Below are 19,794 nucleotides of genomic sequence, written 5' to 3' on the forward strand. Positions count from 1 at the left end.
TCAAAGATGTGCAGAAAACAAATGCTGTGACTGAGTATCCTAGAAGCCATATACGCTTAGTGTGTTTAGAGCAAGAATCAGAACATGTTCAGAGGCAGAGCTTCGGTCACATAGCTTGAGTTTGTGGAAGAGGAGTTGTTCATCAAAAGATAAAGGGACTGAGCAGATCAGACAAAGAGGCAGAAAGGAGCACAGTGGCATCTTGCTTATAATTTCGCAGGACTTCATCCTTCCTTCTGTCTTAAATAGCTAAAAGGAGATCCCATTTATGGAACACCATCAAGTATTTACTTTTTAAATATATCCTTAACTTCCAAGTCTCCACCTTTTTGTTTTCATGACTTCCGTTTTCTTTTCCAACTTTTGGGATTTTAGGGGGGTTATTCTAGCATCTTATTTTGTGATATATAGCACAGCCTCCAGGTTTACCTGGGTCATGGCCCTGCTTCCGCCTCCTTTAAAGAAATCTCTGAAGCATATTGTCCTCAAGTACTAATTGCTGTTTTTAGATTTGTAGCCCCTTTAATGTGCAACCAGTGCCTTCCCTGTAAAGTGGTTCTCAGGTGTCTAGAACTAAAGGATCTTCATTTGGTAATGGTGCCAGTAAATACTTATGACAATCTGGAATTCTACAGAATAGTCCTTAGATTTGCACCCAAAAGAGATGTACAGTGTGTTATTAGGTGACACTGGACAAAGTCTTACAGGTCTGGAATCAGATTTCAAGGTGAAAAAGTTTGAAACAAAATTGTTAATTGTCAAATTCCAAGTGACAATTTTTCTCTTAAGCTTTTATCCTAGTACTTAAATTTATGCTTAAGGAAGATTTTATTAAACTTACTTTGACTGAATTTCTCTTTATATGGTAAAAGAAAATTACTGATGTAGGGATCAAAATTTATCTTTTCAGTGATCTGATGCTTATGAAAGTAATGCTCAGATTTTGTTCATGTCTAAGTTTTAACACCTAGTAAATGAGAAAGCCAACATTAAATCCCAATTTTCTGATTAGAAATCTATTACTTATCTTCCTGTATCTGTAGTATGTAGGTCCTTAGTGAGATTTCATCAGTAGAAGCTGAAGCTTCAGAGCATTTAAATACTATTCATTTCTGATATGTATATTATATTTATTGGTTCTTTTATATAATGTGAAAAAAGTTCAGAAATATATACAACAGTGAAATATAGGTTTTATACCATAGCTACATAAAGCTCCTTACCCAGTTTAATGCAATAGATTGTTTTCAATGGAATGGGTATATGAAGTCAGAGTCCTTATCTGGGTTGCATCCTTTTTCTGTACCTCATTCTACCAGTTTGGCTGCTTGTGAAAGATCTAGCTGTGGAATGGATGTAGTAGGTTTGGCTTCTCATTCCAGATCTCCCTGGAAGAATCTAACTTGGTCAAATAATTTACTCTCTCTGGCCTCAGTTTTTCAATATGTAGAAAACCGTACATTGAACCCTATTGCTAAAAGTTTTAAAATAAGAGCCGCAAAGTAATAACAACAAATAAAAGGTAACATTTGTTGGGTACTTTCAACTTGCCTGGAACTATACTTTATCTGTATTACCTGATCTGATTCTACCAGTACCCTAGCACTGGCTTGTTGTGTACTCTGTGTTCATTATCATCAGAAATAATGGTACATTCACCAGCTCTCTTGATGTGAATTGTTTATTAGTCATGGTGTGTGATGAAGAATGAATCATCCTGAAAAAAATAAAAGGATGAATCATCCTTATGGGTATTTTACAATCAATCTGAAAAGAGCAGAGAAAACATGAAACAGTTATTTGGATTTTCAGATATTCATGTCATCAGGAACTTTTTTCTCAATTTTGTACAGAGATGAAGAGAAAATATATAGGGTTATAGTCAGTTACTCAACAACTGATTAAGCTTAGAACTCCTCAACACCTGGAAGTAGAAATATGGATTCTACATAAATTTCTATTTTTAGGGGCCAAAACAGAAGTTTCTGTTTTGTAGTACTGACATGGATAGTTAATAGAGTAAGGCATAATTGTGCCTGCATGGAAAGGGGAAACAATATTCATATGCTTAATTTTATTATATAACTGGTTGTTTTATTCTTTGTTCATCCTTGGATATCTATCAGTACAAAACTATAATCCCAGTGTTTTTATTGAACTGGCACATTGCATGATGACAGGGCAGAACGTATCACAGAAAACATCCTAGAACTGTTCATGCCAAGTGCATTATGAAAATGGAGACATGTCTGTCTGGCACACAATATATTTTTCCTTTAGATTTTCCAAGCTTTCTTTGTTTCTCCCTTTGCCAATTTTTTAGAGTATTTAATGGTGCCTGGTAATAACTATAATCAGGGACTATTTCTGTGCTTTGTGATCTTTCTAATGTTGTAATCCAAAGAAAAACAGTGAGATTTGTGGTTTTATGGGAATCCCAAGAGAAAAAGTTATACTTTACTAAATGACATTTTCAGCACACATGTCAACTATCTAGATATTAAATCATTCAGTTACTTCTTTGAGGGCTTTGCTGGTTCAAACCATCACATATACACACCATGCCTGCTACCCCACATCCATCTCCACATTGATCTAACAGATAAAGAAGATTATAACTAGATTTAAGATACTTCAGGCAAGTGTACTTTTGTCCTAAACCATTAATGAATGCCAAGAAGTATCTAAAGTAAACATTCTAAAGACATCTTGAAGATGTTGATAAACTGACCAAGGACTTGTCTCTGTTTTCACAGTATGCAGTAGGTTTTTTATCACAGACAATGGGTAACTTTAAACATTCTCCTGAAATGTTCTGCTTCCTTCAAGTAGGGTTAGACACAATAGAGAACTGGCCTGTTCCCAAGAAGCTCACTGAGAGCAGTCACTGAACTCCCTCCCATCGTTCGTAAATGTCTTGGGCTGAGGCCGTGAAAGACTCAGCTTCTATTTGTGAGACTGATCACCTTGAGCTCTCAAGATGATTGCTTTAATGCTTTACTCCAGTTATTCTATAGGAGTATTTCTTATATGCATTTCTGTCTCTCCCCACTCTTTTCTGAGGTCCTATGCAGCAGGTTTGCCTGAAAGTACCAATCTTCAAACTTCAGTGTTTCAGAGTAACTTGTTAAGTCTGTTAAAATACCAATTTCCAAGCCCTAAAACCAGAAAGTCTCACTTTCTGGGAGGGAGATGTGCTGTGTTCTCAGTCACATCTGACTCTTTGTGACCCTATGGACTGTAGCCCGCCAGGCTCTTGTGTCCATGGGATTCTCCAGGCAAGAATACTGGAGTGGGTTACCATTTCCTTCTCCAGGGGATCTTCCTGACCCAGGGATCAAACCCACATCTCCTGTGTCTCCTGCACTGCAGGCTGATTTTGGCTGGAAACACTTCAAGTTACATTGGAATGGATGATCATCACCAAAGGCCATTTTAGCTTCATTATTTTAAAGCTTTTTTCTCTTAAAGGTATTTCTAAACCTGTATGTTGCACAGTCACTATTATGTATGCAAAGTCTTATTTGGGACTAGAAGTTTGTTCTGCTTGATGTTATTTTTCGTATGCTCTCAATGGAGTTAGAACTTAAATCTCCATTCTTCTGTCATGCCTGAAAATTAGGTTTCAGAATGAATCTTCTCTCATTGATTGGGTTTGTGTGTGTGTGTTCAGTCGCTCAGTCACATCTGGCTGTTTGCGACACCATGAACTGTAGCCAGCCAGACGTCTCTGTCCTTGGGATTCTCAAGGCAAGAATACTGGAGTGGGTTTCCATTTCCTTCTCCAGGGGATCTTCCTGACCCAGGAACTGAACTCACATCACCTGCAACTAGTTGAGCTACTGTTGGCCGAATACCCATAGCTGACAGAACCAATCTGGAGGTGTTAATTAATTTCACATTCAACAAATGTTTGCAGCCTACTCATGGCTTAGACAATAAGAATTTGCCTGCAATGCAGGAGACCCGGGTTTGATCCCTGGGTTGGGAAGATACTCTGGAGAAGGAAATGGTAACCCACTCCAGTGTTCTTGCCTGGAAAAACCCCATAGACAGAGGAGCCTGGTGACTATAGTCCATGGTGTCACAAAGAGTTGGACATGACTGAGTGACTAACACTTTCCAAGATTCTTTTTTCATATTTATCCATCAGTGAAATGAATCAGAGAGTATAGCCATGATCTGTGGATTCAACAGCTGGTGTGAAAAGATCATGCATGTTCTTACCAAGGAGCATTAGATTGAGAGATCCAGGTCTAAGCCTTATAAGGCTTAGAAAACTGGAAGAACTGGAATTTTAACAGCTGGGATTTTGATGAAGTAAGAAATATCTGTCCTTAGAGAACTTTCAAATATCAAGAGGAAATTGTTTAATAATAAGAGGTAGCAGAGATTGAAGCTCACCACTCAAGTCTATGACAATATTTCTGTTGGCACAAGATCTTCTCTTGACATTTTTTCCAATGGTATATCTTAATTGGGAAGAATACTGGGGCCCTGCATTATGTCACATAATAGCCATGATATGATAGAGTCAAGTGAAATATTTCTCTCTCACACAAAACAGATATTGAAACTTCTTGGATTTCTTCTTAAAAATCCGTATTATAGGTATCTGTATCCTCATTCATGTTGTCATTTGTGCTTAGCCCTAACAGCTAAGATCCCATTGCAACTTATTATGAATTATAAGTCAATGCCTTAGACTTAGTACTGTTTTAAAAAACTTAGAAATTTCCTTGCTCACATTATGAAGCTAGGCTTTTGGGAAGAGGAGAAGGTGGAGAGTTCCAGTAGCTTCTCAGCTTGCTTTATCCATCCAGAAGCTTGTGCGGCAGATGTCTAGCTGTTCAATGTTTAGGAGCAGGATGTTATGTGATCTTTTGCAATATGGAGAGAGGAGAGTTTTTCCCTTTACACAGTAGGAATGGGATGTTACAATTCCTGCTACCTCACAAATTTTCTTTTATAGACTTGGAGAGGATTTGCCTTTCTCTCAGTTTTCTTGTCACCTTTAATTCCACAAGCATGGTTTCAGAGATTCAGGTAAAAGTAATACTATACATCAGGAAGAATAAATTAAAGGAAGTTGTGATAACTTTTAACTATGTTCTAACACCATTCTGAAGAGTAGAGATTATCTGTGACCCCAAAACACTGATTGGGTGTTTAAGTGAAATTTATCATGAATGGGTGGTATTTTAATAATATCATGTTGTTATTTGAAAGGAGTGGGTCTAAATAATGTCTTCTCTGATTCCAGATGCTTTTTCTTAAAACTGAAACAAATCTTTCCAAATCATATTTTCTGTCAAATAAGTTTTGCCAGAGCAATGCCAGTTCTAGCTTGAAATCTCCTCAAATTCTTGTCACTTAATAGATAGTTAGGCTCTGTATGTTTCAAAAGCCCAATGAATTAGAAAGTGAAATATGACTAATTACATATGTTTGAAGGAGTATTATCTGAATAGTCTCATCAGGAATCCAGATGATGCATTTTAGATAATAAATTCACTTTATTTGTACATCTGATAGCAATTGAAGTCAGTGTAGCCAGCCTTGCCTGTCTTCTTCCAACGTTAGTTTTTGTTGACTAACTATAAAGAAAGAATTAAAAACTCGAAAGTATTAAGTACTAAGGAATTCACTTTTTGAATACCTGTTCTTTTGAAAACAAATTATCATGTATTAAGTGGATATTTATCAAGGAACACACTGCTCATTTCAGTGTTGGATTTTTAGGTTCAAGATGAAGATTTTTAGTCACTGAGAAATCTTTTCCACCTCGCTCTGGGGGAAAAATTGTCACATTTTGCTGGGAGTTGTGGATGCTCATATTATTTTATTTCCTTTGAATGTCTGTGGCAAGAACTCCCAGAGGTAAACATGGGCTGAAATGCAAATCTAAGTACTTTCCAAATCCTTTTAGAGATGTTAATAAACATAGCATCAAATGAAGGTTCTGTAGCCAGTTACTTGGGATGCATTGCACACCAGTGCCCTACCCTGAGATTTCTGTGTGCAGTAAAAGAGCAAAAGCTGTCAGAAAACTTGTATTATGCATGCCCATGTAACTCAGCATTGCCCAAGTTTATTTGAGCACTTTACTGCTAGTGGTCTTCCTCCCAAAAATGTAATTGAAAACTAATGTCAGATTTCAATAGAGAGACATCTATAATTTACCTGACCAGTATTTTTTAAGGTCATCCACAACAAAGAAAGTCTGAGAACCTCTCACAGCCAGGAGGAACCTGAAGAGACATGGAACTAAATGTAATATAGAATCTTGGATGAGATTCTAGAACCAAAAAAAAAGAGGATTAGGTAAAAACTAAGGGAATTTAAACTATAAACTTCAGCTAATGCATCAGTACTATTTCATTAATTATAGTAAATGAATCACACTAATATGTTAATTACAGGGGAATTTGAGTGCAGAAGATACATAGGAACTCTGTATTATCTGTTCAAATGTTTCTGTAAATCTGAAATTGCCCTAAAAATAGAAAACCTGTTAATCTTTTTAAAAGCAATATTAACAAGTCATGTACTTCTTTGTGGGAAAGTTTTCCTATTTATAAGTGTTCATTCTGCACAAAAGCAATAGTCTGGACCATTTAAGTATGTGGGAATCTTATTTAAGCTGTTCTGGTAAAGAAAAAGTAAAGAAAGCAAGGCATGTAAAGGTAAGGATGCTGAACCAACAGTCTCACTAGCAATAAAATATTGTGATCAAGGTCACAGTTTGAATGTAGATCATTTTTTCAGCCCATTAGGTAGGTGGAGATGCCAGAACAACTCAGAAGAAGCACAGTCCTCAGACTCCCAATTTAGGTGCTTTCATGTTTGACTAGAATACAGCAGCAGAGTGGGATCTAAAACATTGCAGAACCATCTTTATAAAAGATGCTGTTTTCAGATGTACACGTGGAGTGGTTAGTTCTTAGGACACACTCCTCCCATTAGGCTCTCCTGTCCCAAAAATTGGCTGTGCCTGTCTTGGAACATTCATACATTTCTCTGTGATACATGGGCAGAAATTTGCAAGTAACTCTTATTATTGGACTTACCAGGTTTTCAGGTTCCTCTTCCTATACCAACAATTCCAGAAAAACTACTGAAAGTATTTTATATGTAACTGGTGGTATGATGACTGTTGGTATCATTATAATAATGATGGCAAAAGTAGAAACTACTACTTACTGAGCTTGCTGGGGGCTGTGCTGAGTCCTTACTTGGTTTAAATTTGCAACAAAGCAATAAACTAGGCATCATTGTCCTCATTTTACAGATAAAGATACTCTTCTATGTATGCAGTTCTTTATACATCGTCAGTGATGTGGGGATACACTTTGATTTATTCAGAAGCCCTCCAATCAATGTTTTAAAAACTAAATTGCTTAAATCCTGTTTAAATGCTCATAGGGAAGATAAGTATAACCCTTATGGGAAGCAATTGTGGGGGTGTGGGGAGGGGCTTTGGTGTTGTCAAATCAGTTCAAATGAGTTAACTCATGTAGTTCTTGGTATGAACAGAAAATTAGAATAGGGACCTTAGAATAGCATTGAAATTCAGTAAACTAATAATAATAAGACTCTTGCTAGAAATCTGATAGAAAGCTTACTTTCGTGACAGCTTTATTTATTTGTGATGTCTCTAAACAGAACTTGGTAGCTAGAATTGGATTTGTTTTCATAGAATTTTTGTTTGTTTATTTGGAGGGTTTGGTTTGAGTTACTATCTTGAAAAAAAAAAAAAAAAAGGAAAATGTTCTTAGCTTCCGTGAGAGATTCTGATTGTCTATGTCATCATCAGGGTGGGGACAATAGACCATCAATGAAGCTACATTGCTGGCAACAGCATTTCAAAACAGTGATGTATCACTTCTTGTCAACTAGATCTGTAAATTCAGTGGCTTCAGCATATAAGTGAAGGCTGTGCAGTACCTACTGTTTCCTTATTAACACATGCAGAATACCTATTCCACGACTTATTCAAACTTTGCTATAATTTATGGCCACCTAATGAATATTAGTGACTTAACTGAATTGACTTAACTGTGAAATAATACTGTAAGTTATGACATAGGCCTAATATTATATTTATTCTCTATGTAAGATTTATACTAAGAGAAAATATCGTTCCCTTTTTAATCTATACATAGAGCTTAGAAAAGTTAAGTCAAAACTCTGTGTCTCTTAATATTCAGTATCCAGAAAGATATATCTACCTCTGGTTTGAATTAAACATCTTTGAAACTGAAAGGACTAATATACTCACCATTGTCTTTTCTAGATTTCACAGAGAGTTGTTTTAAAGAGTATTTGGAATAATTTTCCATAATCCAGCATGTCCCCTCAGCCATTCTTTTCCCCACTGTTTTCTATCCAGTTTTCTCATATTTCAGATTTTCCCTATTTTCCCTATTTTCCTATTGAGTCAATGTCATATGTCAATGAAAGTTAGCTCAGATATGTCCTTAAGTGCTAAACACTAGTTTTAAAAAATAGAGTATATGAAACTAATGGTGATCTTATATGAAATAAATAAATAAATAAATATTCCGGAAAAGATCTGTTAAAAACTAAGGTGTTAACAGTAGCTACCTCTTGATATTAAAAGTGGGTTATTGAATGTGTTTTCTTGACCATTAGTTGCTGGTGAGTTTGCTGTCAATTTTCGCTATTTTAGTACTTCAGATAAGCTTTCTCCAAGGTCAAGGCTGCCATTTTTCTTCTTCCAATCACAGGAAACATCCCAGGACATTGAAGAATGGCAGATGATCGGAAAGATGAAGCAAAGGCGCCTCACTGGACCTCAGCTCAACTTACAGAGGCATCCGCCCAGCCACACCCACCAGAGATCAAGGATCAAGGTGGGGCAGGGGAGGGACTTGTCAGAAGCGCCAATGGATTCCCCTACAGAGAGGATGAAGAGGGCGCCTTTGGAGAACATGCGTCACAGGGCACCTACTCAAATACCAAAGAGAACGGAATCAACGGAGAACTGACCTCAGCTGACAGAGAAACAGCAGGTAACTAAGGGCTCTTCTGTCGCCAGTGCTTGCTCTGTGCTTTGACGTCTGTTTACACTTAAAGTGAATTAGTTTACAGCCCTGATCTTTCACTAGTGCTAGGACTGAAATTCCAGTCAGTCAAGGGAAATAGACACCAAAAGGAGAGAAAAATCGTAGGAACTAGCCTGACATTCCCCCAGATCAGTTATATTCTCAATCCTAGCTCCTTTTTAATTTTTTATTTATTTATTTTTGGCTGTGCCAAGCAGCTTGCAGGATCTTAGTTTTCCGACTGGGGATCAAACCCAGGGCCCTTACAGTGAAAGCTCAGAGTCCTAACCTCTGGACCACCAGGGAATTTCCATTTACTACCTTAATTTTAGTAGACAAATGGCTTGGTGTGTATGTGTTTTGCTAATAACTGTCAGCATTGTAAATCACTGAAAAAAAAAAAAAACTTCACTAACTGAGATTCTCTTGAATGATATTGGACTTAAATCTGATTAATTGATAAGAAGCACATTTACTTTTTAGGGCAGGAAGGAATGTAGAGTCTGTCTCCCAGCTTTTAAAAAGGAAAAAAGAAAGGAAAACAGCACGTGCATACACGGGGACCATTTAATACTTCTCTGGATAGCTTTTTAAGAACTAATATACAGATGCTTAAAGGATAACAGAATATAATTTAATCTTAAAGTGTAATTTCTACGACAAGTTTGTTGATGATATTGTCATTAATGGCTTAGAGAAACATTCAGTTCGGTTCAGTCGCTCAGTCATGTCCGACACTTTTCTATCCCATGGACTGCAGCACATTAGTCTGCTCTCTAATGTTCTTTACCATTATTTTCCTTTTCTCTGTAATTCAGAATTTAATGTGTTTGAAGACAGTAATTTGCAGACATGCTACTCCAAAAACAGTAAGTAAACTGCTAGTAAGAAAGGCTCTGTCTGCTTCAAGATCATTCCTTACTTATTCAAGGGTTAGTCTTCTATGCTCAATTGGTTAGCCACACATCCTCTGTACACTCAGTTCAAAAAATATATTTAAATTTTAATGGGCAAGTATGAAAGGCATTTCAAATAACTGAGGAGAAATTACATACATACATACATACATACATACATACATACATACATACATACATACATACATAGTGTGATTCTTTTCATTTAACAAAGTATGTTGAACATTTTCTACGTATAAGCTGTGCCAGGATGAGTGCAAAGAATGGGCTCTGAACTTCCCAGAGCAGTTGATCTAGTAGCACACCTGAGACCTGTGTGTACAGCTAATTCAAATACAGAACACAGTACGTTCAGTGCCACATGAGCAGTATAGAAAGGCAAAGCTGAAGAGGGGTTGTTTCCAAACCAAGGTCCCAAATCACATACAGAAGCATCTTGAGGTTCCACAGCAGACGCACAAGAGTGTGGCAGAGCGTTTTTAAATACCCAGATGAAATTCTGTGATATTCAATAGCTGTCAAATACTGCATGAACTATTAATTTAAGATAGTTTGGTTTCAACATTAGGTCATACTACATTCTTCTTCATGATGTCCTGTCTCTTTGAAGCTGGGATTTTGGGGTCTTTTCGAAGTTGCTGTGATAAAAAAGCAAATACCCTGCAGAAATGTATGTGGAACAGGAAAAAGAAAGTGGCAGTGTCCAAGCTAATTCAAGGATTTGAAAAGCTGTCCAGTGCCCTATACACACCCATGTCTCATTAGTAAGAAATTGTGGTTAAGAATGAAATAAAAATGCTATTTTTACTTTTCATGGTTACAGGGAAGATTAAATGAGGTAGAGTGTATAAAATAAATGACTCAAGAAATAGTGTCTGTACCATTGTTATTGTGATTATCAGTGGTGGTAGTTCTGTTCATATAGACAACAGGACACCCTTGATCAGGAACTATTTTTCTCCGGTTAAGTGTAATACAGTTTGAAGAGAGTGCGACTTGGGTATCAGGAGCACTAACTGGGAAAATTTTGAAGCGATTGAGGCATGGCGAGTTGAGAACATGTTAGAAAAAAATGATTGTAGGAATAAAGGAGGTAATGTGAGAAACCAAGATTTTTCTCATCATTGGCCCCTGCAGCAGTTGACATTATACCTCAAAGACTCAATAAATGTGTGTTGAGTGAGCAGTTGAGTGAATGACACAAAAAGAAGAAAGTTCTTTTCAAATTAATGGGGAAAGCTATTGAAAAGCCTTAACTTTGTCTCTTGAACTCTCACCAGTTGACTCTCACTGACTATTATGGAGGCTTATTATATACCCAAGAAAAAAATCACTTGTAGCATGCTTGGTCAAGCAGGACAGAACCAACATCATTAACTATTTCATTTTTTCAATATCTTAATTAAGTATTTGAGACCATAGAAAAAAATCTATTTGTCAGGTCAGTGTGGCCTTGCCAGCTTCTTTGAGAAAATAACATAAATTAAAAGGAACCTAACAGATGGCTCAAGATCATCCAGAGTTAATTTTGAATTCAGCTTAACATATATCAAATGAATATTACATTACTGTTGGGACACTGATTATGTAAATTTTTTATGTATATTCATAATGATAAAGGTTGTAAACAGTGATGTTTTCAGTCCAAATGATGATGTAATTTTAAACCAGCCTCCCTCCAGAGAAAAGACGTGAGTATTGAATCCATCAGTCATCCATGTATGGAAGGCAGCAGGAGAGGAAAATTTAAATTGTTATCTTCTCATAACTACAGAGGATTTTTTCAGTGATAAGTTAATGTGCAATTAAATTTCTCTCCAAGTTCAGTTCGGTCGCTCAGTCATGTCCGACTCTTTGCGACCCCATGAATCGCAGCACGCCAGGCCTCCTTGTCCATCACCAACTCCCGGAGTTCACTCAGACTCACGTCCATCGAGTCGGTGATGCCATCCAGCCATTTCATCCTCTGTCGTCCCCTTCTCCTCCTGCCCCCAATCCCTCCCAGCATCAGAGTCTTTTCCAGTGAGTTAACTCTGCATGAGGTGGCCAAAGTACTGGAGTTTCAGCTTTAGCATCATTCCTTCCAAAGAACACCCAGGACTGATCTCCTTTAGGATGGACTGGTTGGATCTCTTTGCAGACCAAGGGACTCTCAAGAGTCTTCTCCAACACCACAGTTCAAAAGCATCAATTCTTCGGCACTCAGCTTTCTTCACAGTCCAACTCTCACAACCATACATGACCACTGGAAAAACCATAGCCTTGACTAGACAGACCTTTGTTGGCAAAGTAATGTCTCTGCTTTTGAATATGCTGTCTAGGTTGGTCATAACTTTCCTTCCAAGGAGTAAGCGTCTTTTAATTTCATGGCTGCAGTCACCATCTGCAGTGATTTTGGAGCCCAAAAAATAAAGTCTGACACTGTTTCCACTGTTTCCCCATCTATTTCCCATGAAGTGATATGACCAGATCCCATGATCTTTGTTTTCTGAATGTTGAGCTTTAAACCAACCTTTTCACTCTCCTCTTTCACTTTCATCAAGAGGCTTTTTAGTTCCTCTTCACTTTCTGCCATAAGGGTGGTATCATCTGCATATCTGAGGTTATTGATATTTCTCCTGACAATCTTGATTCCAGCTTGCGCTTCTTCCAGCCCAGCGTTTCTCATGATGTACTCTACATAGAAGTTAAATGAGCAGGGTGACAATATACAGCCTTGACAAACTCCTTTTCCTGTTTGGAACCAGTCTGTTGTTCCAGTTCCAGTTCTAACTGTTGCTTCCTGACCAGTGTATAGGTTTCTCAAGAGGCAGGTCAGGTGGTCTGGTATTCCCATCTCTTTCAGAATTTTCCACAGTTTCTTGTGATCCACACAGTGAAAGGCTTTGGCATAGGCAATAAAGCAGACTTTATATAGACTCCAAACTTTAGCTTAATAAAGTAATAAATTGTATTATTGATGGCTTATATGTAATTGTTCCACAAATTGCAAACAAAAATCATCCCCAGTAAAAAAGGAATATTCTTTAATCTTAGATGTGATCTTTAAAAATGCTATCCTTTGATGATAGAGACCGTTGATTGAGCAGGCATTATATTTTGAGGTGATTATTTGAGTGAGGACCCCACTCTTTCATCATTTCGTGTAATCTATCAGTATATTGCAGTTTCTCCTATATGGATGTTTTTCAGGATGTTGCAAACAGGAAACATTTCCCATGACATCCTCAACTGTCTTTTACAATGTCCAGACCATGGCTGATCAAAGCCAAAGCTTTCTTTTACTTTCCTTTTCTTCTACTTTCATTCTTAGAAATAAATCTTTTGCTCAACATTCTTTATTCATATCTATAAACAAGATCACATAATAAATGAATTGCAATCATCAACTCTCCTTCCTCTTTTCCTTCATCAGAGGACACTTACTTTAACCAAAGGGCTGCCTCATTCTCTCTCATCCACCCCTTTCAGTGTTTACCTTCATGTCTGGACCATAATAACTTTTTAATTTTTGAAGGTGCAAGGCCATAGCCAGCTTACCTTTGATCTTATGCACGAAGATGGTGGGGGAGGAAGCAGCGGGGAGGGGTTGCACAGAAAATGCTGGAAGGAAATAACACTTTATATTTAATTTACAACTTACTCATCTAGATTTTTGTCTCTTTCCTTACAATTTAAAGCTAATCCATAGAAAGGTAGATAGAATTACACTCACCTAGTATCACATAACTTTTTACTTTAAGAATTTTTCTTATATTTACTTATTAAATTGTCATTTTTAGAAGCCATGCCTAAAACAACAGAAGAGAAACCATAGAAAATCCATGAAAAATGGGCCACTTAGGAAAGTTATTGTTATTGATAAGTGAATACAACATAATTCTGAAACAAGTCATTTTTAAATCATTTTCCACCATGGTTAATAAGAATAAAGGCTTGTAATAAACCCTTCTTCTCTTTTCCACCTTATCTTTATTGAGGAAAGCAAACAAAATGCATTTCAGTCCCCATAGAGTTTCGACTCTGGGTGATAATTAGGAGTCTCATATTTAAGCTTCTTATTTGTAGGTGGTGCTCAAATGCACATTACAATTTATATCAAGATAAAATCTGGGCTTCCCAGGTGGCAGTGGTGAAAGAATCCACCTGCCAATGCAGGAAATGCAAGAGACGCAGGTGCAGTCCCTGGGTCGGGAAGATCCCTTAGTGTAGGAAATGGCAACCCACTCCAGTATTCTTGCCTGGGAAATTCTATGGATAAAGGACCCTGGTGGGCTACAGTCCATGGAGTTGCAAGGAGTCAGAAAGAACTGAGTGACTGAATACGTAATACGCAAGACAACATCCATATAACTAAATGTTATCTTGTAAGATGACCTCTCATATTTCTCCTATTTATGGGTTTAGTGACCTATGCAGGATACTTGGCTAAAGCCAGCACACAGGTCTGCTTTATGGGGCCGTGCTCCTTCCACTGCCCCGTGCAGCTAGATGCCCAGCGTCAACAATAACCAGTCATAGCCAGAGACAGTTCTTCCATTGCAGAACGGTCACATCCATGTGCCTTTCAGCATGACAGCAAATTTATTCCCAGTTTTCAGCTTGAATGGAGAAAGAAAGGCAATTCTGAGATGTTTACAGATGCCAAAACTTGGAAGTATTTAAAATCACAGTTTTTAAGTGATTTTGACTATTCTGAGGTACAATGCTTTGAACATTGGTTAAAATAAAAAACAGCAGTCACAGTGTAAAGTGCCTTTGTGATTATCACAAGTCACTGCCAGGTCTCTTTTTGAGTAAATTTGAAGATTAAAGGTCAGTCCTTCGGCAAACTACCCCTTGATTTCCCAAGGGTTGCATTGTTTCTCCAGCATTTCTGGGGCATTTCTCCAGGTCTGCTCCCATCAAAGCAGTGAGATCTGTAAAACCCTTCTGGGTTATCACAGTCACTTTTTCCAGAGCTTTCCAATGGAGATGCACCTTCTAAAGCTCAACGTGCCCTTTCACATCCTCCTGATTCAAGCAGCCAAGTCATGAACATACTTGGATATCTAAGTTTTTTGTTGCTGAAATTATAAATTTCAGATTGAAAATGCATAGTGGAGAAAAAGGTTATCAGCAGTCACAAGCAAAAATCTGAATATACCTCTACACTTCTCTCTCTCCCTTTCTAATCTTAGAAAATTTTAATCTGCATTTTCTCACCCCATATTCCCCTCCCTCCATTCCCACATTTTAGATATAATGGTAGGAATCACCATCCCATTTAAACTATGGTATATTATGCATAATATATATTAATGCACACAGAGCAAAATGGTGCAGAACCATTTCTCATGTGAAGCGACTGAAGCCGGCCCTACCACCCCTCAAGGCAAATAAATAGGCTGGCCTAACAATACAAAAGGTTGCAGATTTTCCTTTCCTTGTTGCCATGCCAACCACTCATTGCTCTGGCTGCCATTTCCCCAAGCTCCGCAGAGGAGTGTGCAGAGCAGTTATTTAGCATTCAGGGTGGATCTGCAGAAAAGCACAGGGCCTCACTGCAAAGTGTCTGCACCTGGCGGCGCCGATGGACAAGGACAGAAAATGGGGATCTTTGCAATGTTTTCCTTCGAAAGGTTGGGCATCTGGGTCTAGAAAAAAGTGAGAAAGACAAGAATTGCTAGAAAAGGCATGAGGTGTGTATTTGTCATGTTTGCTTTGTCCTATGTGCTCTCTGTACTGTTTGAAGCAGGTTTGGAGTATTAGCTTCAATCATATGTGACTTGCCTTGTTGGAAAATAGAAGGGGATCTGAACCTAATTGGGGGCTGTCTTACCTGGACTTTACAGTGAAGAACAGCCTCTCAACCTTGGTAAGGTTGCTTGCTTATAGCAGATATTGCTAAATACAGCTTAAAATGTTTTACAAATTAGAAGAAAAGATGGGTACCAGATACAGTTGTTTATTTAAATGTGCAATTGTAGGTAGTTCTTTCTATAAAAGAATTACCTTGTATCTTTCTTTGCTCTTCAGCCAGAATCTTAGAGAGGAATGTGATTGTTTGAAGCCAGTAATTATGAATCAGAATTTAAGGAAAACTTGGTTTCTCTTGACTCCTTTTAATTAAACCCAGTGACTCAACAAATAAAACCCATGATTTTATTCCTTGGAATTTTAATTGCCTACAAACAGTTCAAGTGGTGAAGAGTAAGGCTTGATCTAATGTAATATAATATAATACTTAAAAATTAAGATTAATTTGCATATGCATTTGCAATGTATGTTCCCATACTCCCATGTATGTTCCTCCAGAAAATTCCTCCCATGCCCTTGTGGAAATCATTCTCGTTTCTTTATTGTCTTGTTTTGGGTTAAAGTCAGAACTACATCATAGACACTAATATATATATATACACACACACACACACACACACACACATATATATATAATTCTCTTTGGTCCACTGACACTTTGAAAAATTATTGTTTGAATTTGAATCTTAATGCAACAGATTTGAGCTAAGGAGAGTTCAAAACTACTTATAAAAATTACTCTCTCTTGTTTCTAGCTATAAATATAATTTAATAGCATTGTATTTTATTTTTTTCAAGACCTTATCAAACTTTCTCCTAATTTGCTACCACATTGTATCATCATATTTTTCTTTCAATGTATCCCAATGATTTGAGGTTTTTTAAAATCTCCATTTAGAGAAGATTTCTAAACAGTTCATAAAATTTTTGTTTGTAGTGAATAGGTGACAATAATCAGTCATGGAAGCCAGTCTTCCTGATTTTTTTTTTTTTTTTTTGGACCCTCTAAGCCTATGTTTCGGTGAGGATTATGCATGACCTTTATATGTCCCTTGTTCAATTGCTAAGAATTCTCTCCTCCCAGAAAATAAAAGAGAAAAACCTTAATAGTAATTTGGAACAAATAAATTAATATCTGGAGAATATTCTTCATCAGTCACTAAGGTGTGTTTTTGAAAAGTATGAGATATATATATATATAAATTTGATTATATTGCTTGCATATACCTGAGAAAAATGTCTGTCACTGTATACCAAATATCCCCTTGAGGGTTGGCTTCAGGCTTGGTTTTATCGCTACTGGGAGGTTAGTAGGTCAGGGAGTACCTAGCAGTCATCAACACCTCCCTCTTGTCTCCCCAAGCTACTTGAGATGAACTGACTTTCTGCTTCAATGTATCAAGCCCTCTCATTCCCTCACACTTCACTGCACCTTAGCACATTACATAAAGCACTGCTTTGATTGTCAGGAGAGTCTGGAAATTCATACCAGGAGCAGATGAACAGAACAACGGGTGCAGCATTGCAGACCTGGTAGTTTAAGCATGATCTGACTTGACATCATGAGTCCTGAGGGGGAAAGGACACCAAACCGCCCAGTGCCCTCCCTCTGTTTGACTCGCCTTACTTACTCCCTCAGCCTTACTCGCTGATGAGCAGAGAAAGAGGGAAGCATAGGTTCTAGGCTCTCACGGCAGCATTTAACAAGTATGCAAATACTAGGTAATGCTAGTATGCTAATGTTAGAAAGGAGAGTTAAATGTCCACTTTTACAATTGATTTCATCAATGCTCAAACTTCAGAAAACATTAGGCAAAATGGGTACTAAGGGAGCAATCAACACATGATTCAGAGAAAAATCTTGTGTAACAGAGATGATTCAGCCTCAGCAACCTGAAAATTAGATTGAATATTTTCAGTCCAGGTTTTGTGTTTGGAAACAAAGGTCAAGGTAAGGCTGGGAGCTGAGCACCTCTGATTCTTGCATAAGTAACTCCAGCATGAGTAGTCAGTTCTCTATTTGAACTAACAGTGTTCTCTTTTGCAAACCTAGTTAATTTGCCCAAGCAATCTGTTCTGGTTTCATTCACATGCCGCATCATGAAACAAGTGACAAAGGACTCATTTGAAAGGGTACATGCAACAGAAGATTATCAGAAATCCATGATCAAAGGTCCAGAGCTGATTCATTTTATTCTCTCAAGTGAATCTCTTCCTCTTTCAAATACCTCTGTGTGCCATTTTATGTCTTGCTAATAGCCCTGGGTGTTCATTGGAAGGACTGACGCTGAGGCTGAAACTCCAATACTTTGGCCACCTCATGCAAAGAGTTGACTCACTGGAAAAAATTGATGCTGGGAGGGATTGGGGGCAGGAGGAGAAGGGGACGACAGAGGATGAGATGGCTGGATGGCATCACCGACTCGATGGACGTGAGTTTGGGTGAACTCCGAGAGTTGGTGATGGACAGGGAGGCCTGGTGTGCTGTGATTCATGGGGTCGCAAAGGGTCGGACATGACTGAGTGACTGAACTGAACTGAATAGCATTGATCATAAGTGTTTTGAGGTGGAAGCTGTGCTTCATTCATCTCCATGTTCCTTCTGACATATAATGTAATGCTTATACTCCATCAGTTCAGTTCAGTTAAGTCACTCAGTCATGTCCGACTCTTTGCGACCCCATTAAATGTATATAAATATACATCAAAATATATAATTATATTTATTCACTCAAAGGTTAACCTTAAATTCTTTCTGAAACAAGGCAGAGAAACAAGCAAATAAATTAATAAACGTGTGCGTGTGTGCATGTCTACAGACTGGCATCCCTTTGTAGTAAAGTTCAGTTCAGTTCAGTTGCTCAGTCATGCCCGACTCTTTGCGACCCCATGAATCGCAGCACGCCAGGCCTCCCTGTCCATCACCAAGTCCCTGAGTTCACTCAGACTCACGTCCATCGAGTCAGTGATGCCATCCAGCCATCTCATCCTCTGTCATCCCCTTCTCCTCCTGCCCCCAATCCCTCCCAGCATCAGAGTCTTTTCCAGTGAGTCAACTCTTCACATGAGGTGTCCAAAGTACTGGAGTTTCAGCTTCAGCATCATTCCTTCCAAAGAAATCCCAGGGCTGATCTCCTTCAGAATGGACTGGTTGGATCTCCTTGCAGTCCAAGGGACTCTCAAGAGTCTTCTCCAACACCGCAGTTCAAAAGCATCAATTCTTCGGCACTCAGCTTTCTTCACAGTCCAACTCTCACAACCATACATGACCACTGGAAAAACCATAACCTTGACTAGACAGACCTTAGTCGGCAAAATAGTCTCTGCTTTTCAACATGCTATCTAGGTTGGTCATAACTTTTCTTCCAAGGAGTAAGCGTCTTTTAATTTCATGGGTGTGGTCACCATCTGCAGTGATTTTGGAGCCCCAGAAAATAAAGTCTGACACTGTTTGCACTGTTTCCCCATCTATTTCCCATGAAGTGATGGGACCAGATGCCATGATCTTCATTTTCTGAATGTTGAGCTTTAAGCCAACTTTTCACTCTCCTCTTTCACTTTCATCAAGAGGCTTTTTAGTTCCTCTTCACTTTCTGCCATAAGGGTGGTATCATCTGCATATCTGAGGTGATTGATATTTCTCCCAGCAATCTTGATTCCAGCTTGCGCTTCTTCCAGCCCAGCGTTTCTCATGATGTACTCTGCATAGAAGTTAAATGAGCAGGGTGACAATATACAGCCTTGACGTACTCCTTTTCCTATTTGGAAACAGTCTGTTGTTCCAGTTCCAGTTCTAACTGTTGCTTCCTGACCAGCATATAGGTTTCTCAAGAGGTAGGTCAGGTGGTCTGGTATTTCCATCTCTTTCAGAATTTTCCACAGTTTATTGTGATCCACACAGTCAAAGGCTTTGGCGTAGTCAATAAAGCAGATATGATGTTTTTCTGAAACTCTCTTGCTATTTCGATGATCCAGCAGATACTGGCAATTTGATCTCTGGTTCCTCTGCC

The 19,794-nt window shown here is 38.1% G+C and overlaps 1 protein-coding gene across 4 annotated transcripts in view; it reads left to right on the forward strand.

Moving 5' to 3' along the window:
* Nucleotides 1-19,794, forward strand: part of MAP2 (microtubule associated protein 2) — a 249,811-nt gene that overhangs the window by 162,584 nt on the left and 67,433 nt on the right. For all 4 annotated transcript variants that reach the window (XM_068967679.1, XM_068967680.1, XM_068967682.1 and 1 more), the window contains exon 5: nucleotides 8,751-9,035. In XM_068967679.1, the coding sequence (XP_068823780.1) occupies nucleotides 8,774-9,035 (262 nt within the window). In that variant the 5' untranslated portion in view covers nucleotides 8,751-8,773. The remainder of the gene's footprint in view (nucleotides 1-8,750; nucleotides 9,036-19,794) is intronic.

This window comes from Capricornis sumatraensis, chromosome 3 (assembly GCF_032405125.1).
Source record: "Capricornis sumatraensis isolate serow.1 chromosome 3, serow.2, whole genome shotgun sequence".
Lineage (NCBI taxonomy): Eukaryota > Metazoa > Chordata > Mammalia > Artiodactyla > Bovidae > Capricornis > Capricornis sumatraensis.